We start from the raw sequence: 24,678 nt of genomic DNA, 5'->3' as shown, positions 1-24,678 counted from the left end.
TATATATATATATATAAGGTACAGGAGGGCAGACAATCTACTGTAGAAGATAAATTATACATATGTATAGCCCATAGTCTATTCACATTGCACGTTAAAAGGGACATCCAATACTTCTTCAAGCATGATCTTTCTCTACCACTGAACAGTAGGAAGGAAGGAAATGAGGGCAATAAGCCATTAACCTTTATGACTTGCAGCAGAACCCATACAATTTAATAGTGAGCGTCCATTACAATTTTGTTGCCATGCCTCATCCATGCATAACAGTGAGTCAGAAGATGCCCATATTTTAGAAACCTAAAGTCTGCCTTCCTTACAGTGGTTCTATATTCCACAGCCTTACATTCAACAGAATACTGGAAACTAGAAAAGCAGAGCACCTTACTTGCATTCTGCAAATATCACCTGTGATATCACAGCTGTCACCTGAATTACAAGAATAAAACCCACTTTTCCATATTATAATGCAAAAACACCCATTCACCTGCTACTTAGCAATTATGAAACACTTATTTGTTTGAGAGAGAAGAAAAAAAAAAAAGAAAAAAGAAAAAAAGAAAAATAAAAAAGGAAATACACCATACAGTATTCATTTTATAGCAGCAATGTACTCATCCACTGGCCAAAGCACCAGTGGTGGTTTGGCGCAAAGAATATTTACAAGCAATTCACCACAACAACTATCTGAAAGCACTCCAGGTTGCTTATTTAGGATTAGCATATACACAAAGCACTTCAGGGCTACAACAGAAAAACACTGCTACTCCACCTCTCTTATTAACCAGAAGGATTTCTTACTATGCAACACAAAAAGAGATTCAATAAAGGGTAAGAAAGACCATATCAACTGAAATATAATGGTCCAAAGCATATTACTTGATCAAAGACTTCATGGTTGTCATTTACCAAGAGAAAAGTATTTTTCATCCAACAACATAGCTTTTATCCACAATTCTACATATACCCCTACACTTAAGCACCCAAATTTAACCAACACTTTTCATTTAAAGTAGCATAATAGATTATTTCACAAAAATGAAGCCTCACTCTGTTTTTCTAAGCATGCAGATAGTTAAAATATTTCAAGCTCATATTTTTCCAAGTACTCATAGTAACTCTAAACAAACAGAATGAAGAACAATACCCCAGGACATAACAAAATCCTTATTTTTAACATAGCATGAAACATCATTAGTCAAAAGCTTACCTAGTACAATCGCTGTAGGTTCAACAAAGTTAATCCCACAAGTTGAAGATTTAGCCTGAAGTCTGTCTGTACAGAAATTTGGTTTTAGATTTTATTCGTTCTGGCAAGCTCTATGGGGAAATAGATTTCTTTTTTAGGAGGGTGAGAGTGATAAATGGAGTTCACTCAGCTGCTGGTTTCCCATGGTGCAGAGGGCAAACGAGCCTCAGGTGGAGTCTGTGGCTGCCCCAGACAACAAATAGCTGTAGTGTGTGAGGAGGCTCAACTGCCTAGAAAACTGGTGAAGAGAGGAACAGGTGCGCTCTTCTGTTTCCATACTGTGTCAAACATTCTTTAACCTTTGTGTTCTAGTCCAGCCTCTTTAAATGTAAATTCCTCAGAACTTTTTCCATCACAAGTTATCTGGAGAAGCACATGCTGTACACTTCCAATTACCTTCTAAGGAGCTATATCAAGCACCTCTTTCTTCATCCTCCTAGTGCCATTGGTGTCTCTGATGCGTGATTCAGATAGAACTCAACAAATACAAGGGTAGAGCTCAGTGCTCACAGCCCACCTGCACTGACCTGCAGGTCAAGGAGTACTAGCAAAACCCTCCTAAAACTCATTGCTGCCTTCAGAGTGGGCACTGCTGGGAATGTATCTCAGAATGCTTTCACTTGTGATACCTCCCCAGCACTGATGGTGATTCAACTTCCTGCTCCTTGTTTGTCTTTAGTTGGGATGTTCTTGTATTTCCACCTTCTAATCAATGGGACTGTCCATTTTAACTAAGAGCTGTCATATTTCATTTGTATTTAAATTCAATTTCCAGAGAAGGGGACCAGTTGTTCCCAGTATATATATTTCTGTGCCATGTTAGACAAGTTAATTTTAGGGTATGTCATTTCCACTAACACACAAGAAAGATTTGCTTCTTTATTCACCTATGTGGTATTTGTCATATACTACAAAACCTGAACAGAATGAATAGCCATAAAAATAATCAAAAAATATTTCAGCACTATCAAGTGGTCTCAATAAATCCAGTAACTGGATTTTATTTGTATTCCACCTTTCCTGTTTCACTTTTAGTATTGATTTACCTTGTGAGGTCCAAATGAATAGGAAAGTGTTGAAATTCATACAAAAAAAATTGCTGCCAAACATCACAAAATAAACCCTGCATTTATAGAAATCCAGAGAGACTTCTGCTCTTTTAAAATCTTTTTTCCCACTTGTACTGGAATCATTCAACCTCCATAATCTTTAACGAAGTATTTAACATCAGTTGAAATGGTCACACAACTTTTGACAGGGAGTATAAAAAACACATTTGTTTTAACAAGCTATTCCCGTGCTTACTACTGACACTCAGTGTACTAATTCTTTTTAACTCATGCTATAAAACAGAAATGTGCAGAGTTTACTGAACTCATCACTAGTCAATTTTAAAGTTTTCCTTTTTCTCTCTCAGTCCTCACTTCTGTAGCCTCATCTGAGTTTAATTCCCTGAAACAAATGGTGAAAGAGAAGAGCTTCTGAGAAAGAAAAACAATGAAAAAGTGTAATATCAGAGCACTTTAACTGGTTTTGATTAGTTTGTTGGGTTTATTTTGTTAACTTTTGTTTTTTTTTGCTAACTCAGTAGAAAGTAGTAGTTCATGTCTCTGCAGGGGATAAAACCAAAGCCCTAACCCTAACACTAACCCTAACACTTTGAGTATAGAAGTGGCCCATAGTTCAAAGAAATCACAATAAATCAGAAGAAACACATGGCAAAATTCCTACTGGCTAAATTCACCAAAACTGGAGTTCATCCTAAATTTTAATCATCCAAAGACTCTCCATGGATCTTTCCTAGATGTTGAGCAGCACTGCAAGCAAATGTTAGGCCTGGACTCATGCCCTGCTTGCTGTTTGAACAATTCAGTATGTCTGTTCTCAAAAGTACAGGAACTGCCATTGTTGTTGCACTTGATCACAGTAAGGGAAGAGAGCAAGATTTTGCATTCCCCTTCTGCTTTGTTCACTCAAAGGTCCACAGAGAGCAAAGGAACTCTCAGTCTTATCAGAAAGAGGCCAAGAAATACAGATAGTGAGCATGTTCTGGTCCTCCTGCCAAGATGTCTGAAGCTGTTAAACATACAAAAACAAGACAGGAACAAGGCACTGGGCGTTAGACCGTGAAAGGATGTCACTTTTCAGCAAGGAGAGAGTTGCCAGTAGGAAGTTTGGAAATGATGCTAAAACACACTTTGCAAAAGAGGAAGAGAGTCAGGAAGAAAAAGGTCTGTTAGAACAACCTATAATGACATTAACTGGATACTCTTATGAATAGTTACGATAGACCATTTGAAGGATCTGAGGGTGTAGAACACCTGCCAAGATTCAGCCTCACCCTTTCATGAAGAAAGCCTCACCCTTTCATTTCTCTTCAATGGAAGAGTGCAGTTTCTTTCCTAAATACTGATAGATTGAAGTGAATAGTAGCTGCTGAAATATCTAACAAGATGCAATGTATAAATATACTCAGAGGCAGAAAATTAGAAGAATACATTAGAAAAACATCTGAATTCTAATACCAAGCTCAGATGTTATCAGTTGTGCCGTGGTTAGCTACGAGTCAAAGCAGCCCCTGGTGATAGTCAAGATTGCAACCCTTTCTTCAGAATAGCTACTACATAGGCAGAACATGAATTGCAGTCCTTTCTGTGACCTTGCACTGTATTTAAGAAATACAAAAGCATGGGAAAGTTAAACCTTTCTTGATTTTGTGCGCATAGCTCTAATTATGCAGAGGAGATCACAGAGATGTTAGGATGGATGAACAATGTACGAGTAACACTAAATGAAGCTGGAAAGCAGTAAGCCTTCAGCTCTATAAATTCTCTTTGCAGAAAGCAAACATGCCACAATGAAAAGGAAACAACCCAAATTGTTATGGATAACCTATCTCATAATATAGGACTCACTGTTTACATATCTGAGCTAACTTAATCATGTCCATAACATCTTTCTGCTTAGTGCTTCTTTCTCTTCTCTTATCTCCTATTCCCAGGAGTCTCTTGCAGACAGTAATAACATTAATAAGTAGTCACCAGCTTCTGCAAGCACCGCTTAGGACACTGCCAGATAATTGGAGGGGAAACGCCTACTTGTTGACCAAATGTTGCCCAGTCCCTGAAATTTTTATCAGCTGAGCTGAACTGTGGTGTCTGTTTATTAGACAGGGTGCCTTCCCCATATAAAAACTCAAACAGTTCCTTTAGCTAGATACAAGTCTTTGATCTACTCTGGTTTAAACCATTGCTTTCTATGTGTGTGGGAGCCAAGAGGCTGCAGCTTTGGTCTGAAACAGGCAGCAGCCTGGGGCTTTGCAAAGAGACAAAAGGCATTACTCAGCTACTAAGTAGTAGCACATTTCTGGCAAAAGAGATACCTTTTAGCAGGGTTTGTGGGAAAGTTAAAAGTGTCTATAATTATGTGAGACTGAATAGAGTACAACCTTGTATTTATGGGTTCACCTTTTAATAGCTCACCTCAACACTTGACCTCTGCATCCCTAGAAAATTGATTATATGGGCTACAAGATACTTTCCAACTCCCTTAACACTTGTGCAGAACTTCAGTCTACACTGGGGAGTATTACAGTGCTAACTTTTGGCTGAGATGGGAATTTGATTCTAATCACTTAGAGTCATTAAACCTTGCAAATGTAAGAACCAGATTTCCAGGTGTCTTGGCCTTCTATCTTACAGTAATTTTTGCCTTAATGTCTTCCTGTAAGTGTTCTTGTTTCATTGAAGGGGATCAGCTACCAGATCAGACCTTTTTGTTTCTATGTCTGTAGTGTAAGAAGTTAATATGTTACAAATCTGGGGTCCAATTAGCTATCAGTTGCACTTGGCAGCCAAATCCAAAACACAATATACCTGGATAACATAAGCTTACTATACCTAAAGTCGCACATTCTTGCTCTTCTGATATTTGACCCAAATCATATTCTGGGTACAAAACACAGTCACTTAATTTCCTCAAGTGTCATAGAGTCATACAATTGTTTGAATTGGAAGGGACATTTGAAGGCTATCTGGCCCAACTCTCCTACAATGAACAGGAACATCTACAGTTAGACCAGGGTGCTTAGAGCCTTGTTCAGACTAACCTTGATTGTCTCCAGGGACAGGGCATCTCTCTGGAAACCTGTGCCAGTATCTCACTACCCGATGTCCTTAACCAAACATTGAGCCATTGATCACCACTCTCAGTACAATCTTGCAACAAGCAGAAGTCGTCTCTGGGTACATCTTTGCCATGCAGTTCTGTATCTTCCCAGACTCCCACTGAGTTCCAAAATCCCAAATGTAGGCAACTGTAGGACTGATTGGAGAGAACAACCCTTCTATATTCCTCCATTGAAGGCAGGCACCTGAACTTCAGCCAAGTACTACTTCAGAGCCTGTCTCACCTTTAAAGTTTGATGCTCTGAATATGAGAGGTCTTTTCTGTATCTTTGAATTCTCACCATTCCACAATCTGCATTTACATCTCTGCAGCTTTAAAAGTATACATTAGTTTGTTATCTTACTCTGACATTGTCAGTACTGAATAAAACAGTCCCGTGCCTATGACTCTGCATAAAGACTGAGTCTGCTTTGTGCAGCAGACTCAGTTCTGACATTCAAAAGGAAGTGTAAAAAGTATGGCAGGAGTTAGCCAAGTAGTGAGTAGATTCACCTGAACATACACATTTTTAAATTGCTAAATGAGACATGTTCTATAACACTTAATATGTTTTTTTTAAGGAGATAATTCATTCAATTCATAACAAATGTAATTGTGTTCTGATTGCTCACACCTGGCAATTTTGCACTGCTACTTTTTCTCCCCAAAGCACATTCTAAGCATAGAATGGACCTTGTGCCAGGTATACTATATGTTTCAAGCTCTAAAATAAATAGAATGGGATTTGCAGAGCCAGCTCTAGACATAGACAAAGTATGCAGTTGCAGGAGCATGTGTCTGATTTGCCTCTGCCAGAAACCTGCCACTGCTATTGCCAAGGAAAAAGCTGCTGGAAGTAGGCTGAAAACTATTGTTAATCTCTTTGCAGAAGCAGCAGTTGTTGCCCCGGCCCTGGCACCATGCCTGTTTCTCCATCCCAGCACTGCCCCTTCTTCTGGCAGCATTCATCCATGGGGAGGTGAAAATCTTCATTGCCTTTAGTTCTGAGCTTGGTCTGGCTACTGTATATTCCAGATTCTACATTTTAATTGATATTTTTGAGGCTTTAAATGGTATTCAGGGTAATACAACAATTTTCAAGTCTTCGCATTACTTAGTCTGAAATTCAACCCCAGACAAATCCAAGAGTATTGGGCTGTTTTCAACATACCTCAAATTCTGCATCTTGCAGATATTGTCTTTTCCTTCCTTTTTCTTGATTTTGCAAAAGATTCTCAACTCTAATGACCCTCCTAGAATCTTTTTCAAATTTTCTGTTGTCTCTTGGAGTCCCATACTGGGATAAAGAGTCGTTGCACTGTGTGCTGTTTCACCCAAATCCTACGAGACTGCACCTCCCTCAATGAACTAATACCTTAAATAGACGAGAAAAGGAATGGGTAGGAGACTTGTTCAAATGATAGAAGTGATTTTCTCTACGTAGGGAGCCAAATTGTTTATTTGACATACCCAAGAGTCCAACGTAGCAGTGCATGGCATGGATAAGTGCCTTTAAATTGAATTGCAAACCCTAAGAAACCGAAAATAATGGAAGACACGTAAAACTAGAAAGAAACAATTGCAAATAGCCCCACTGAGTATTAGATGGACTAAAATAACCTCTATGGATATACAAGAGATAAACTCCATGCCAACCGACCCAGGAAATTCCACTGAATTATTTCATCAGAGGTACCGTCAGAGACGAATAACTTCTCTAAGAACTGAGTTTACATAAAGAATCTAAAACTATGGTGGCAGATAGGGGAGGAGGACCTGACTGCTTTCCTACCAGTCAGAAGAAGAAAAACAATTTCTGGAGTGAAATCTACTTTCTCTTTTTTTTTTTTAAATTCCTTCACCTAACCTCTAAAGTACAACATAGAAATATTTCAGATACTTTAGGGCTGTTGTTTACATGCATATTTATCAGCTCTCCAGAGAGCAGATTTCTGAAGTGGATCATTCCGTGCTTAATTTTCTCAGCAAAAGGGATATTGAAATGTATCCACAGGGAATGCACCTATTCTCTTCAGGGGTAAAAGATAAGGGTTGTGTAGACAAAGCGAAGTAAAATCTGAAGAGATGTAGAATACGCAGCATTTCTATTGATTTTAAGCTGCCTGGAAGCAACCTCGGAATGTTTCTCTAGATATTATCTTTTTAATGCTCAATCATAGTATGCTCAATTCAAAATACAACCGCTCTGTTTCACTGCATTCGTATTGTATACGAGTGAAAGTGTTGGACTGACAAATGGTTTGCTAGCTGAAATCAGATGACAAATTAATTAGCTGCATCAGTTTCTGAAATGTAGAATGAAATGCGCCTTCTCTGTAGGGCTTCCCCTCTTTATGAATCCTGCCATTGGCAGCTCTGAGCTGGTGCTTGGTTCTGGTCTCCCACAAGTACCGATTTACTTGGCTGAAGGGAGTAAGATCTGGAAGGGCTGAGATCTATTGTTAGAATAAATCTGTTGACAATAACCATTTTGTGAAAAAAGCAATTTAGGAAAAAAGCATTTAAGAGCATGGACATTTTGAAACAGTTATCTGCAGTTACAGGCAACAGCATACTCTATCTTCTAAGTGTTGGGCTTGTTTTTTTTGTTTTTTTTTTTGTTTTTTTTTTTTTTTTGTCAGGTAATCTTATTGCAAAGCTGTGCCAAAATCATGTAGTTCCATCATTAGAAAATTTCTGATTTCCAAACGAAAGTGTAATCACGGACAGTTCTGCTCTCTTGTTCTTAAGCCAACACTTTTCTTTAGAAGAAATAATTATTTCTCCTCCCTCTTGTCTTTAAAAGTGTGGACAAATCCTCTCTGTCTTCCTTTTTGTGAACTGACCTAAAGCCCCTTTGTTTTGAGTTTTTTTCTTTCACATACCTCTAAAGTCTCCTAAAAATGCTTTTTCCTATGTCTTTTCCAGAATGAATTCCTGTCTTGAAAGCATGTGACTGTGACAGTATTCCCAGAGAGACAGCACTTCCCTCTTTTGCTGAAACACCTCACCCAATAGTTTATTGGAACTGCTCAGAAAACAGATCTTTAGCCTGTGTATTCAGTGTGAAAATGAAAGTTATTGATCTGTCAGATTTAATTTAGGGCATCCAAGGTGAAGCAATTAAAATATTATATTCTGAAATGTTGGCTTTATTGTACTTATCACTTAAGGCAAGTGCTATTTTAAAAAGATGTCTCGTAATTATTAGTTCTTTCGGTTTCTGTGGAGGCATCAGTCACAGACTGCTGGATCTGTGCAAGTGCAGAACGAAGTCTTTCCACAAAGGAGCTGCTATTCTCAGTAAAGTTAATCCTGTTCTTTATTCAGTATGATTTTATTCACACATTCCTATGCCTACTTAAAAATGTCATCTTGGATTTTGGAAAGGTATGAAATATACATACAAGCACAGCTGATGTCTGCAGTAAATACTTTCATATATTTAGAAAATACTTCTTATGTAGTCCATTTTCTGGAGTACAACATGAGTCAGTGATGATCTAAGGTTCCCAAACTTAGAGGCTTAGATACTGGGAAAAAAAAAAAGATAGAAAAAACAAAAAAAAACAAAAAAAAACAAAAACAACAACACACCCAACAAAAGGGGCAATTTAAGCTGATAATAAAGCACTTTGAAGGTAGCTTTTAATGTGCTATGGTTTTATGCAGCTGATGTTCTGAGCATTTTTCTTATTAAGACATAAAAATTCACTTCTAGAAGTCTTCTTGTCCAGATACCTACTACCAGCAACCCCAAAATGGGGTTTTCCATGATGAAAAAACATGGTTTTGTTAACGGTCCTCTTAGAGGGCTACTAAAGCAGCATTTTTGCTGCTTTAAGTCAAACCGTAGAAAGGAGTTAGACTTAGAGCTGCTGCTGAGGTGCTGGAGGAAAACTTTTATGATAGGAATAAATTAGGCTAAAGTGGTTAATGATGGCCTAATTACATGAAAAGTACTTATTCAACCAGTCAAAGATGAGAGCCAAGTAGAAATGTAAGGAAGAACAGCCCTTAGGACAGTCTGATACTTGCTTTGTACACATGGACAAACATTCCTCATGAGAGCTCGATTCTGACATCACACAAAAACTCACCCTCAAAATAAATGCCCCAGTGAAGTCATTGGCTCTTATCACTGACAGCCATCTTATCACTGGAGAGCCATTACTAAAACTAAAACTCCATGGAACAAATAAAACACGTAAGCAAGTATAGTTCTGATGAGAAATATCTACCTATAATGGATATATTTTTGGCATCTATACAGTATATTTATGGTTCTCGATTCCCTTAAGAAATAACAGAATGTATTTAAGCAGTGTACAAACTATCAACTGTCACTGAATTGCGCTGCAAAGATGATCTATAACCTTGAAAAATGTGACTGCTTTTCTTCTATAGCAATATATTTTAAACTGCAAGGCAGCAAGCTAGCTTATGCTTTTCACAGTATGCAGATATCAGCTTCTCAAGTAGGAAATTCAAAATGAAATATTATTAACAATTTATTGTTATTTCCATGCAGATACTGAATGAATAATTCCTATCATATTTTTCCCTAGTTGCAGGAGGGAGTGTTTTTGCACCTGTTTCTCTTTTCCCAAATCTAATAATCAGTAAAATTGCACTCAGCCAGCTGTTGAATTTCGGTTCTGTTCGTATATTTCATCTGTTTAAAGACTGACAGAATATGAAGTCATATAGCTGCAATAAAATGCAACATTGATACGAAGAGAAGTTATTGCCAACCTTACAAAGATTCAGATAATCTTGGATTGTGCTGTAATGCCTAACTAGATTGAAGACAGTGATAGATATTCATACGCAAAGTAAAGTAACAGTTGCTAAAATCAGTAAAAACTTTGGAAATAAAGTGCTTCCAGGGATTCTTTGAGAGCTTAAATCAGTTTCTAATTATAAGAAATTTATGTAAAACCGATTAACTCATGTCTTCTCCTGTGGAATTGTTCACAAAGGGTATGAAATGTTCACACTTTAAGAACACAAAGCTCGCTAATTCATTTAGTCATAAGTCCTTGCATCTTTTTGGAACAGCTGTACTGAACCTATTGCCTGGTGTTTGAATGGAACATAATTTCTTTTTTAGTTACACATATAGCTGAAGGCATCAACAAACAAAATAAAACATTGCAGGTAGCTTCAAACACACCACAACCATTCTATTGACATGCCTAATACAGAGATGATTATTCATTTGGGTTTTTATAGTCTAAGCATGAACATTTAACCCTAAGGGTTTATATACTACTTAGCAACACATATTTTCTAAAGATAGTGGATTTAAATTGCATACGTATGCATACATATATACACATCTGTACGTACATATGCACACTTCACAGAGAAATGCCATACAGTTTTGTAAATATAGATAAATAGGTAGGTATGTTAGTTTTGAATACCTGGTATCACAGATAGCAGAGTTCACTCAATTTTCCAGTAAGAGAATGCTTAACACTTTGCAAAATTTAACTGTATTAATTAGATTGCTGTGTGCCATATTTGTATGTTCAAATGGCTTAGGTATTTCCAAAAATATAACTACTGAAAAGAAAAACAGTTGTTTTAATCATAGATAAAAAATAGACTATGATTTTCTTCATTAAAAAAGTCTTCATAGCTGTTTGAGTTGGAGTAAAGACCTAAAATATGCAAAGGAAGCCTTATAAGGTGCTAGGAATAACATATTTACCAACACTCAGAACTGCACATTTTAAAAGTATCTGAAAAAATAGGTATGTCATTAACAGAGATATGTAAGCTTGGTAACTAACTTCTGTGTAGATCGAGCTCAGCTAAGCATGCTCCAGCTAAGAGTTTTTGAGACCAAGCAAAACTTCTTCCCTGACTCTTTGTGGCAGTTGAACCTTTTTATAACATCTGGCTTCCCAAGAGTAGATAAAGGGATGAGCTTTAATGCTGAAGCTAATGCTGAAGTACCAAGAGCAGCATGGCCATACCAGAAGTGAATTGAATAAGGATTGCAGTAACTGGCGAGAAAGGGAAAAAAAAGTGGGTGAAGCTGGAGATGAAGAGAAGTCATGACAGTAGCTTGTTAGAAGAGTGGAGTAGAAAGAAAGAAAGATGAGAATGAGGGAGAATGTCATTTTGGTACCAGACCATAAGCTCAACCGGGGGATATATGATTCCATAGGAGCCTGTTTCTCAATTAGGAAATTGTATTTAAAATATTCATGAAGATATATTGTTAAAGTTCCTGAAGCACTTTTACATTATTTAATGCTGTGGTCATAGATAGTTCTAGGTAACTCCAGAAATAGAATTGCCACCCCCTCACAAAGAATGGATTGTTTGACATTTTTATCAGCTCCAGCCTTTGTTCCATGAAGATGACAGCCAGTTACCTACTTTGGCAAGGCTGGTAGAAAAGTAGGTAGTGAGTGCAGCTGACAGCACCTCACAAGTCTGTGATGCTAAATCAGCACAACCACCACGTGCTCCTTCAATGAGGACGGAATATGGAGGTAGAGTCGTGACAGTATGTTCCAAGGTGTCCCTGCAGCTCTTCCAGCTTTTTCTGTCAATGGTTATTAGTGTTTACAAAAGCATGTCCCTGAAATAGCTACATGGTGTTAATAATAGCAAAAATAGCTATTCTTCTGCTTAGGATCTTTCATACTGGGTCAAAATTGGGCTAAGTTGGGCAAGAACAGGAATCATAATAGCACAACCCAGTTTAAGGGTGGCGTTCAAAACTCTCTCAGGTCACCCATTGAGTTTAAACTAAGATCAGACCAGGACATATTTTTTCCCATCTACAGAAAATCCGCCTGAGTTTTCACAGGGGAAAGTTTTGGCCTTCTGCCACCCATCCAAATGAATTGGTAGTTGCTCCTCTCTGGGCAGAGAAATAAAGTGTTGATCATATTTCACTGAGAAATCCAATTTTTTATTTTTCCAAATTGGCTATATATATGCAGCTATCATTTGTGATTATTGTCAGATAAGCCACAGACAATATGTGAAGTAACATACTGAATGTTCTAGGACAAGACAAGGAAACAGACTACTACAACAGAATGTCCAAGCTCAAGCCTCACATGTCACAGGAGTCTGCCTTAATCACATCAGTGAGAGATAAAGGAAGCTCTATAGAAAGGAAAGGAAAATAAGTAACTTCACTATGTTACAGTGCAATGAAAAGTCATTTTAATGTTTGGTAATCTGAAATGCTTTATCATGTTTGTTGGCCAGATATTTTTCCCTTAGCAAACTGCTGGTTTTGTTCTGTGACTATAAAAATCATACAAAATTAATAAGTTTTTTTTATTTTTCAGTAGTTACAACTTTCTTACAACTGTTGTTTGAGTGACAGTGACAGATGTGGGAAAATTTTCCTTTATTTTTCCTTTAAAATTCATAGTTTCCTTAGACAAATATATGCATATGCATACTTTTGCTGATTTCTAATTTGCCAGTGGTAAAACAATATCCCGTGTAAACTGCAAAAGCTGAGAAATCAAGTTTTGTTTTTGAATATCTGGCAAATAAATAAACCTTACAGCTACTAATTATTTTTAAACCTTGCACATGAAAATGTGATTACACTCACTACCACAGACACTGATTGTTGAAGACAGGATGTTATTAAGTCACTTTGGAGAGCTTCTATAAGACCCACCACATTTCAAGCAGAGCTTTTCTTAACGACATTATCTCATTTATGGAGCAATTACACAGGACTTGCTGTTTGAAAATGTCAAGAAAAACATTGAGCAAACAACTAAAGTGGAATTTACACTCCTCCACTCTATCAAATCATGTCAACTTCATAGACTTAAAATATTCTATCAGGATTTCCTACACCAAAGCTATTTGCTGTGTATCAGTAAAAGATATGAGAGAGGTTAGTTCAACAACCTCTACGTGGGATAAAGCAGGTAATGGATGTGAAGACTACAGAGATTTGTCCATGCTGAGATAATTTTTTTTGTTCAAGAACAGCACATTAATTAATTCTGTGGATTTGAAAACCAGACAAAACTATTTCAAAATTTGGAAGTTAGGAAATTAGTATGGAGGATTTCTCTGTGAGCTAGGGAGAAATGTGCAAAATGCAATGGTTTCAAAAATCTCCATTGATTCTGGAAAAACCTGTGGTTGAATTCCCCATTCTTGTTCAAAATTAAGATTTGATTTTTAGGAGTAGTTTACAATTCCATATGCAGATACAAAGTAGATGGCCAGATAGAGACCATTTTTAAATATCCATTCTTACCATGGACAGTTTTCCTGCCACTCAGTTGAAAATGAATATATAGAGTAGTACTACAGCACTGATATGTATTAAGTAAGTTGATACCCATCGATTATGAGATTTATAGTTCATGTGAGAACATCAGGAAAGCTGTTAGAGATACATAATGCAAAATAATACAAACAACTCACTGAAGAATCGATGATGCTGAAACAGTGCAGATTTCAGACATTTGTCCTCAGCTCTACTTTGAATTAAATTAATATTGCTGTAAGTTTATGTGACAACAGCACTTAAACTTCAAGCCATCTATTATTTCCCTGTATTCCCTTTGATTCTTCATGTATTTAATCCAAGTCTAGCACAGAAGTTAAAAGATATTTGGAATAGTCCTTCATTCCTCAATGAATAACTCAGTGGTACGGTGGTACAACTAGATTGATGTACTGGAATTCACATAGTTCTTTTCCTCTGAGTACCCTAAAAGGTCTTGCTGCTGGTAGTTCTTAAGGTGAACCCATTCCCACGTGGACTTACAGAAGTAGCAGAGTTCTCTCTATTCATAACCATGGAGCTTCTCTGCTGCTCTCTGTTTCACAGCTATTGGTCCTGAAATGTATCCCTGTCTGTAAAGATGTGCTCATAGGGACATCCGAAAGGTCACCACTAATTGACTGCAAGGTAGGATTTTCTGCATGTACAGTGATCACTGACCATAGGGAAAATTAATGCAAAAATTCTGTTTCATAAATATGAATGTGCTTGAGTTAGGAAAACCTTACCTTTTATTTTGTTTATCCTTCAAGGCATTTAATGTGCATTTCTAATATTGCAAAGCAATAAAACAATACCATTTGGCATATTCTGTGTGGTCTAATACTGTTGTTCTTACTCAGATTTTACTCAGGAAAAACAATCTTTCACTTGAGTGACAATTTGCTTGACTGAGGACTGAACAGAGCATTTTGAATCTTACCAGCATTGCTTGATGTTAAAGTTGGACAACAGATCTCATTGCTAATTTGCTTGTCCTGTTGGCCTTTTCTTGGGCTCAGGATCTGCTTTTGCTGTGTGTTATTTGTGGCTGTTCAGATTGCTTCCTTTTGTGCTTTTCACTTCCAGCAAATATTTTGCAGCTATTGTTTCTTCTGCCAGTAGATGTGCATGGAACCTGGTATGTGGAACTTGAACCTCAGCCCAGATTTAATTAAAGCTATTAAACATATTCTCACTGTGGTGCTCAGAAGGAATTTTGGAGACCCTCTTTCGATGAAGCATAAATTTCCTTAATCTGAGTTTTTGCAATTCAAAATCTTAAGAGCAAATACTCCTCGATAAAAGTAGGTGGAGTAGTACCCATTTACAGCCATGATAAAGTCAATCCTAAATGCCTATTCTGACCTACAATATACATTCTACCAGAAAATCAATCAATGTGTGCACCAGAACACTACCTTGTTTTGTAGACTTAACACTGTTTTAAAGTAAGATATTGCCAAATTTCTCCATAGCCTATCGATATGCAGCAAATCTAGCTAGGTTATCACTCGTATGTCTTATGAGCCATACCTAGCCATGGTTTATCCTCTATTCATGCTGCAGGGTACGAAATTCCTGGGTGCCAACCTGCCTATGGCAACCTAGAATTCTCCAGGGCAGGCTCGCAAAATCTTCACCTACTCTCTGGGACAGGTAATGAACAAGTGATGTTTTGTGAAGTTATGCTTTCTTTCTAACCTTTTGATGTCCGTAAAAATGTTGCATTTCTTCATGTCAGTCTCCAGTCTCTCATTGTTCAGTTGTGCTATATTTTCTGAACTAGGGGAATGACAGCTGTTTATTATAGTACACTAGATGCTTGCCTCAGCCAAGCCTGTTATAATGACTATTAGCATATATAAAAACTGAAGGTTTAAGATCCACAGTTAATAGTTTTTCTGATGGAGTTCCTATAATAAAGGCACATTGTATTCTCATGTGATGCCATAATAATCTGGCCATAATAATTTAATTCCAATTCCAATTTTAATTGCCAGTGTTTAAATATTATCTTCCCTTTGTTAGGTTTACGTCAATCTTCAGTCTCCTGAACTATTTTTTTTTCAGTGTTATAGAGGATGTGACAAGATGAAGGAGTTATGATTGGTTCTAGTTTATATTCCTATGCAGCAAATAACAGAAGTTTAAATAATGACTCATTTAGACATATTTTGCTTAGATTTTCTTCTACTTCTCTCGTGAATTCACACTTTGCTCTTTGCTTCTTGACATTATTACAAGTAGCAGGTATGTAGTAGAAATGTTATTCACTAATCCTCTGGTTTTCAATGAAATCTGAAATATTCAAAATTGAAATCAGAAATTAATTAGATAAAAAATAAAGAAGTGAACTTTATATTCCCTTCTTGCATTCTAATTAATGTATTTGAGTAATGGTCATGACTTTTCATGCTAAGAGTGCTGCTAGCATAGGAGAGATAAATAGGATTCGATCAGTATTTTTTGGCACAAGGTACACTCTGTGAAGTGAAAACCAATAATCCTGGAAAAGTGCTTTAAATTCCTATTTTTCATCCCCTTGGGGCTCTGCATGTATGCTCTATTCTTACCTGGGTTTTAGTCTGTTGTAAAAGTAGCTTTGTTCTGATACACGTTCTTGTTAAAACCAGGAGATGAAGAGTGAAGCCTATCTGTAATTCTTCCTTTCAGATGCGTGTAAGTTTTATATTCTAGAGGACAATATAAAAGTTTTTCTCCAAGCATTCCAAAGTTTTAAGTGCGCAAACCCAAGATTATATCTCGGGCTATTTAGATATTTCATACGATATATAGATGCTGAAAGACCATTTTCATTTATTCCTCCACTTTTTAAAAAGCATAAAAGGATCTAATTTTAATAATTTCCTGAATCTCTGCTTGTTTCTTTCATGTTTATTAATCCAAATTTTAATCATATTGTTTTAACAAACCTAGACTTAAAAAAATTATCTGGAATCTTGTTATCCAATTGTATTGAAAACATCAGCTTGTTGGAGAAACAAAAACACTGTGTTTCTTTCTTTTTTTTTTTATCGTGAAAATGAAAAGTAACGAATATGACAACTTCAGCACTTACAGAATTAGGATAGATTCTATTTTATCTGCCCTGATGCACCTTAATCTTCAAAAAATAATTACGAAGCAATAAAAATTTCAAATAGAATACTAAAGTTGTTCAGGTATAAGGCAAAATATTGCAGCTGTGTTTAGATAATCTTCATCTCTGAATACAGAGCAAACATAGCATCTCTTTGAGGGCCTTTCCCAGGAAGACACTACTTCATCAATATGTGTTTTTTTGGGGGGTGCTATATCTGAGGGTAGGTTGAAGGTCTTGGGTTACCCCTGAACAAGCACACTGTGTATTTCTTTTCACGTGTATAATGCAAGCATTTGTTCAGATGAATGTCTGCTGCCTCATTTGAGGTTTTGGCACTTGTAGAGAGCTTCACTTACTGCCTCACTCAAAAAAATACAGGAGAGCTTTTGCCAAAAACAGAGAGATAGGAGTGCTCATTGAATCATTAAGGCTAGAAAAGACCACTAAGATCATCTACTTCAATCATCAACCATGCCCACTAACCATGTCCTTCAGTGCCACATGTTCCTGTTAAAAGGAGTGAAGCCCTATTCCCTCTCCTTTGGCATATACTCACAAAAAAAAAGACCACAAAGCAGAGTCTTACACTGACAAACCAGTTCAGCTGAGGAAGCAGGATAAAATCGACATGACTGAACTAATAAATCCTGAAATTATGTTGGAAAGATGTTTGTATAAAGCGACGGCTCAACATGCTGAGCAGTGATGAACTTCGTAGAGGTGAACTGATTTATACTCTTGCGGAATAGAATACTTCACAGTTAACTCCTAAAATAGTGGGCTGCAATGTATAAAACAAGGTAGGGCTCAAAATAATCAGCCAAAGATGACAGATGGCATTTTTTTCTCCTTTCTTTCTTCTCTTCTTTTTTCGCTGTACTATCAGGTTGATCAAAGCTCTGAGGATCATTTATTATTGTAGGAAAAACTAAAAATATCTTGAAACAGTCACACAAAATAGATAACAGACAACAACCAGTAGTTCTCTTTTCTTAAAACCTTGTGCATGAGTCTATATATAGTAACAGTTGCCCTCAGAATACAAATTAAATCCGCACTGCTGAGAATTTGGGTCTGACCAGGTGAAGGTGCATTATTTAATCACCTCTGCAGTTTGTTTTTGTTAGTCAAACAATTATCTATTCTACTGTCAGAGAAAAGCCTTCTCACAAATCCCTACAGCTCACCTTCGTGCTTTGTCACTGCACTATTGTCATGCAGCCACGTGTGATGTGGGAAGTAAATGATAAGGAATGGGGACTGCAGCAAAACTGCACCAATGGCTGAAAGTGTCATGCACTACATCTCACTCTAAGCACTAGCAGCACAACCTCCTGTACTCTTTGGTAACAATAACATTAACATTTTTTAAAGGTGGACACTTACGGATTTCAGTTAGAGATACCAACTGTGACCAAATATAATAAAAAGACATATCAGAAATTTACTCAGAGCAGATAATATATAGTGCTTATAAAAAAAAAAAAAAAAAAAAAAAAAACCACCATAAAATACAGTAGCACATGTAGTTATTCCTTCCCCCAGAATCAGTAGTAATTGTGTCTGACTTCTCCTGGAGTCAAAAGAGTTTATTTTTTTCCAAATATTTAGCATAACTTCTCACATGGTAAGTGCTAAGCAGCCTACCAAAATGAGTCCCTTGAGACAGACACAGATGAATTTCAAATCAGAAGAAAGAGAAAACTGTGAATGGAAGGAACGTGCCAAGGTGAGAGCAGAGATTATAACCTCTGCACACCAACTTATGTCTGGGTGCTTAATGCAAAATGAACCAAGTTGACATTCTTTCCCTACTACTAAAAACATTTATAGGGTACTCACCTGATCCCATTCCAACCTCAATTCTTTGGAAGAAAGAATGATATAAATTTCAATTTGCTTCTGGACAGTAGGCTTCATTCATTCTTATTACCCATCCAAACATGAACATACAACACAAGTCAAAAGGAACAACATTTCTGTTCCAGCACAGTGTGATCCAGACGAATCAGAAAGGTAAACAGATAAAAACAAAAATGAGAAAGCTTTAATAACATAATTAAAATATAACTTTATAAACTTGTGAGATTATGTAGCATGCTGCATTCAGTAATTTCCAGAGGGAGTGCTTATCCTTGACCATAAACCAAAGCAATCTAGAAAATGGCCACTCAGAGCTGTAAGGAAAGCTGCTGCTAGCAGATGCAGCTTACTTAGTCACCTGGAGAGCTTTCTTTGAAGTTTGCCTTTAATTGTGCTGTCTCCATTCCTCAATATCTTCCTTTTTTTTCTCTCCTTTCTCATCACTGCTTAGTACTCTGGATTCCCTAGTGAGATGCAGTGCAGCCTGCAAGGACCAAATGTTAAAAGGCAGGAAATGGTTCAGCAGCTTCAAGATACCTTCTATGTGAGGAAGCCCCCCATATATCTTTTGTTACAACAAAAACTATTTGTTGCAGTCATCTCTTCCTCTCTTCCTCCTGCTTTTTTTATTCTTTTGTATCTTGCAAAGCTACATAACTCATCATTTCTTCTATCTGAACATTTTATGCAAACCAACTGGCCTCTGGAAAAAAATAAAAATAAAAAAATAGAAGCACTTACCAAAATTAACCTTCTTCCATAGTCATGTCAAGAGCAGTGTCCAGTCAGCAAGAACTGTGAAGATCCCTTCAGCTGTGGGAATAGTCAGAGTGGCAACGTCTCTGATATCTTAGGTGAACGTGGAATGAAATTTGCCATGCCAGAATGCAACTTCTGTCCCGTGTTCACATGATGGATTCATTTCAGATGAATCATGATCTAACACAAGGCAATGTTTGGACAACGTGTATACTCTGGAGTAAGGAATGAATATCTGTAGAATCCTCCATTCACAAGAGAAAACAAACATATTCTTTCTACTACCAGATAATGATCCAGAAAATGTATCAAATGTATCAAAATGTATGAGCTTTTTTGTCTCTTGCAAAATCTCTTTTTCCTCACTAGTTCATCCTTTCATTTTCTAGCAACGAGGATCACTTACCCAACCCAACAGTTTGCACATAAAAGTCACTGACTCTAAGAATCCAAAGTTGAAATCAGTGAGATCTCACAGGCTTTAGAAAGAACCTAACAGATGAACTATAAGGCAGCCTGGAAGAAGACAAAGATCATAACTATTTCTATTACATCAATCGTGTCTCTGTGCATCAGTCACCTTTGAATTTGGGCACACATTTCCTTCCCTCTTTTCATTGCACCACATTCATTTTTTATAATCAGCCAGTCTGACCACATTCTGGTCTTTACAATTGCAATGGTCTCATAGGCAAAATTGGCCATCTCGTTAATAGGAAGTGGAATATATTCTGAAAATTCCAGATCCAAATCAAGTTAACAGATATTTTAAATCAGTCCTCTAGGAGGCAGTCAGCTATTCAATCTCCTTGCATTGGAGAACAATGCTGGGCAATCCCAATCTTAAATTCACATTCTTTCCTCATCATTCCCCAGTGCTGTTCATAATGATGTGCTCCTTGGATGCAGGTTGGGTTCTCACTGCTCATTTTCATTTGCCCTTTAGTGTTTTCATCACGCTAGGGGAATGGCAATTGCCTGCTGAGGAAGCTTCCCTTAAAATAATCAAAACACCTATAGCGTCTATTTCTGAAAGCTGTAATTTTATTCATTGTATTTCTATGCAATCCCTTCAGAGCCTTAGGTTATGGACAGTAACTTTAAATAAAGGACAATTTGCATATCTTTATTATGAGAAAATATCAAAAATCTAACAACGTTCCATTGACAATAACAGTATTCACTTAAAACAACTCAGTGCTGACAGCTGGCCCTCTAAGGTTTTCCTAATATCAACATGTAACTGAATCTTCATTACTTAATCACTTCATATTACAGTTAATAGTGAATGTTTCTATTGGATACATATGTCTGTGGGCTTCATATAGTTGATATAGAAGACATCTCTTCTGCAATGAGTCTGTCAAGTCAGTGTAACCAAAATGAATATCCGTTTGATTCATAAGAAAGATTGCTCTTTTCTACCTCTTACCTATAAATCTAGCACAGGTTAGACACACTCACCATCTGTGGTATCATATCTTTGGTCAGGTATGAGTTTTAAATTGAATTATTCAGCGGATACTCACATCCTAAATTTTAAAAAAGCTACCTTCCAAAGTCCAGCAATATTATGTCAGCACTCCACGCACTGTAAATGAACTCTCATGCTAACAATCTCTCCCATAGCACTTTGGACTTCAACTGCTAAACATCTTTTTTTCTCCCCACTTTCCTTCCAAAGTATTTTCTAATTTTCTGATAAACTATCCCTCTTTTCTGGTTTACATTCTTCCCAGGACCTTTTGTACAAGTTAAATACAAATTGGTTGATGTATTTGTCAGGGTCTAAATGAAGCTGCTGAACTAAAAGCAGGAGAGCCACTATTTGTGGACTGAGCTCACCAAGGTTTAGCAATGTAATCTGTAACCTCAACAAAATGAATTTCAAATCCATATCTGGATAACAACATATCTGGATTTAGACTTTGTGATATGATTCCATTTCTCTAATCAGATAGAGCAAAAGCCAAGTTAGCCACAAAAAAACAGCAGACAAGAAAGATTGCTTTAACATTACTCTCAAATTTGTGATCCTGATCATGTCACACATAACAAAAACTTGATTAACATAAAAATCTGATTACTGCTTCATTAAATATCTTTCATTCATCTAGAAAACCATTGCTAAATGTTTGGACTTCATTTCCCATCTATAAATGTAAAAACCATTGCTGGTGACACAGATTCAGTAACACAACTATTATCCCAGAGCAAATCCTCCTAGGCCAAGCTTTCTTCTTTTGCAGCATGACTAGCCTGGGCAGCATGCAGATCCAATGTGACCCATGATATACTTATACACAGCAGAGCTGTGCTTGAAGGAGGAATCCTAGGCAATCCAGATCAATGTACATGGATGCTGCTGCTGCTGAAGCCCGATAACTCCAAGATCAAGTTGCCTATGCAGGCCAGTTCAAGTCAGTAGGAATTGAGTGGCATGGAGGATCCACTGACATCTCTGCTACCTGTGCAAATCTCCAGAGCTCTCTGCCACCAGCTTGCTCCTCACTAGCCACTTACTGGGAAGAATCCACCAGAGTCCTGCCCAGCTAACTGCCTTCATCTCTCTACTGATAGAACCATAGAATTGTTTTAGTCGGAGGAGACCTTCAAGAGTAATGTAGCCCAACTCCCCTGCCGTGACTAGGGACACCTACAGCTCCACCAGGCGCTCAGAGCCTGACCTTGAATGTCTCCAAGATATTTAGATTCGCATCAGACTTGCATATAAACTCTATTCAAAGATCAGAAATGAAAACGGGAATGTGGCTTTTGGCTCTCCTTGAGCCAAAGAGGACATCCCTTCTCATAATTCCCCTGAAGTCTCATGCTATTGAGAAAGCATTTCCACAAGAGTGAGTGCACAAACTTGAGCCAAGGCCTTCTGGCTGCCCACATCACTGCTTTTAGGTATCTTGAGTTGTATAAATCAGCACAGCAAATCTGGGCTCACAGATGGCCCTTGGGCTCTTCCCAGTACCTTATCTCTTCTATTATATAGATCCTTTCAGAGCAAGCACCTAGATAGAACTGATCAATTTTGATGTTCTCTAAATAAAATAAAATTTTATAAAATAAAAAGGAGAAAGAAAGAAAAGATGCTTTTTTCAGTCCTTTTCCAGAACATATTTTTAAAATTTCTGTCAGTGCTCATAAATTTCCAATCCTATGTAGTCCTTTTTTAGAATGTGACACATCACTGACATAAAATAGATGTGATAAACACTTTTAAAGTGTTTAGTCGCCTTCTTTTGTGGGCCTCCATGCAATCTGAATAGATAAGAAAGGAAATATTATTACCTCACTTCATACACAGAGAACTGAGTCAGGAAGAGGGGGAGTTATCTGACAAGATGTGGTTATTTACGTCTGAGCTACTTGACTAGATTCCCCTTGTAATTAATGGAAAGGAATGGGTACTTCCAGATTTACGTCACCTCCTTTAAAAGAAGGCTTCTAAAATAGGTCATCTTACTCTCATCCTGATATTGTCTATCCAGTTCTGCAAACTCAAAATGGGAGCCACAGCTGAACAGACGCATTAACATTTGCGTCAGGCCTGTACTGCCTTAACTCACTTGTCCAATATAATATCAGCCACGTGTTCAAGGTAATGTACAATACTCAGAGCCTCAAAACCCAGAGGGTAGGAACTCAGATTCCTTGTTTTTCAGTATATTTTGCATAGGCCACCATTTTGTTCACATTTTGCATTATTTCACCGTTTATTTCTGTCCTAATAATGTTAAGCAAATTTTGTTTTAGCTGCTACTAGAGCTGTGTCATTAATGTCATCCATTAACTCAGGGAGAATTTCCTATTTGAAACTATGTTTTTGCACCAGTTTAAAACAACATTGCAGAACCACCTGCAAGGCAAAGCCCTGAGATGGCAAGAAGCATGAAAGTGCTGCCAATGTATATTGACTTTTCAGGTGGGAAATTGGGATTTCCAGAATACTCTAACTATGGGGCAGGCCCACAAACATCAGCTCTCAGGGAGAAAAAGCCCAGGGATCATTATCTTTGTGGTCTGCCTGAGGGTAAAAATCTCAAGAAATCCTCTGGCCTCCACACAGCTGAGCAGCTCCAACTTTACACATCAGCACTCCTTTGCCATTGGGCCATCTGCCAGGCAGATGAGCTGGCAGGAGATCACACAGGTACAATGAAAATCTGTTTTTTCCAACTACACCTTTCTCAGAATAGAGCTACCACCACATGGCATCTTTTCTTGGACTGAAATGCTCCAGTGAAATAAATACAGCTCATCTGGACAGCACTGCAGATGAATACCAACCAGCTGAAGCTGAGATAGGCATGTTTTCTGTCACCATTGGGCTGTGCAGTTGTTCCAGTACTCAGCTTGAAGCAAGGGCTTGGGGGGGCACTTCTAGGAAAAAAAAAATTATTTTGACCACTCATCACCTTGTGTGCACAAAAAAAAAAAAAATAAGGAAGGTGAGAGGTAACATTAGGGATGCAAGAACATTTTTTGTTTTTCTCTTGATCACATAGGGATGGTAATTCTTCACACCAGGAAAGTACTTGTATTTCGGTAGTACTTGGATTTGCATGTGTAGCCTTCCAGTCTATCTTGTATAGAACAGACTTCTTTTCACTAAATGTAGTCTGAGTAGCACTACCTCCCATATGATTAGATTTCCCCTACACTGCAGCTGAGGACAAGATCCAGCAATCAAATTCAACAGCGTCTACCTGTAAGAGTTCTGCTCAAGGGAAGAAGGCTTCAAATTCCCTTTCAGGCAACAATTGCAGAACTCAAACCTGGCAATTACTGGCTATTTTACGATGTTTCTGGACAAGAACCTGTTTGCCAATATGTTCTCTTTTCTATTTTATAATTTTTTTAATGAGAATAAGCATAGATAATTGTTGAAAGTATTTATTTGGGAAGACTGAAGACACATTTTTAATCACCTTTTAAGTAGCCCCCCCTTGAGAGATTTACATTGACCATTCAAGTACAGTATTTAATATTGTACTAACTGTCCTTGTATTCAGAGAAATACTTTAATGAAGTAAAATAGGCAATGACTTGTAAACTACTTGTTGAAACAGGAGCAGAGCTTTAGAGATCAGTAGAAGAAAGGGAACCATTCATACAAACGGTCCTACTGTGCAGGAATCTGGGGCCTGTCCTGTAATTCCTTACTTCCCCAGCTGCCTGTGTTTCAGTAAATCCATGGAATATACAATCAGAGTTCCCTAAGGCATAGCACCACTCTATTCC

At 37.4% G+C, this 24,678-nt stretch overlaps 1 protein-coding gene across 1 annotated transcript in view; it reads left to right on the top strand.

Moving 5' to 3' along the window:
• Positions 1–24,678, top strand: part of BEGAIN (brain enriched guanylate kinase associated) — a 104,398-nt gene that overhangs the window by 21,412 nt on the left and 58,308 nt on the right. Inside the window, exon 2 of the mRNA XM_042813613.1 lies at positions 15,264–15,353. Coding sequence (XP_042669547.1) covers positions 15,264–15,353 — 90 coding nt within the window. The remainder of the gene's footprint in view (positions 1–15,263; positions 15,354–24,678) is intronic.

This window comes from Centrocercus urophasianus, unplaced genomic scaffold (assembly GCF_019232065.1).
Source record: "Centrocercus urophasianus isolate 14NV4802_14NV808 unplaced genomic scaffold, USGS_Curo_1.0 seq_14, whole genome shotgun sequence".
NCBI lineage: Eukaryota > Metazoa > Chordata > Aves > Galliformes > Phasianidae > Centrocercus > Centrocercus urophasianus.
This window is presented reverse-complemented; position numbering and strand designations above follow the sequence as displayed.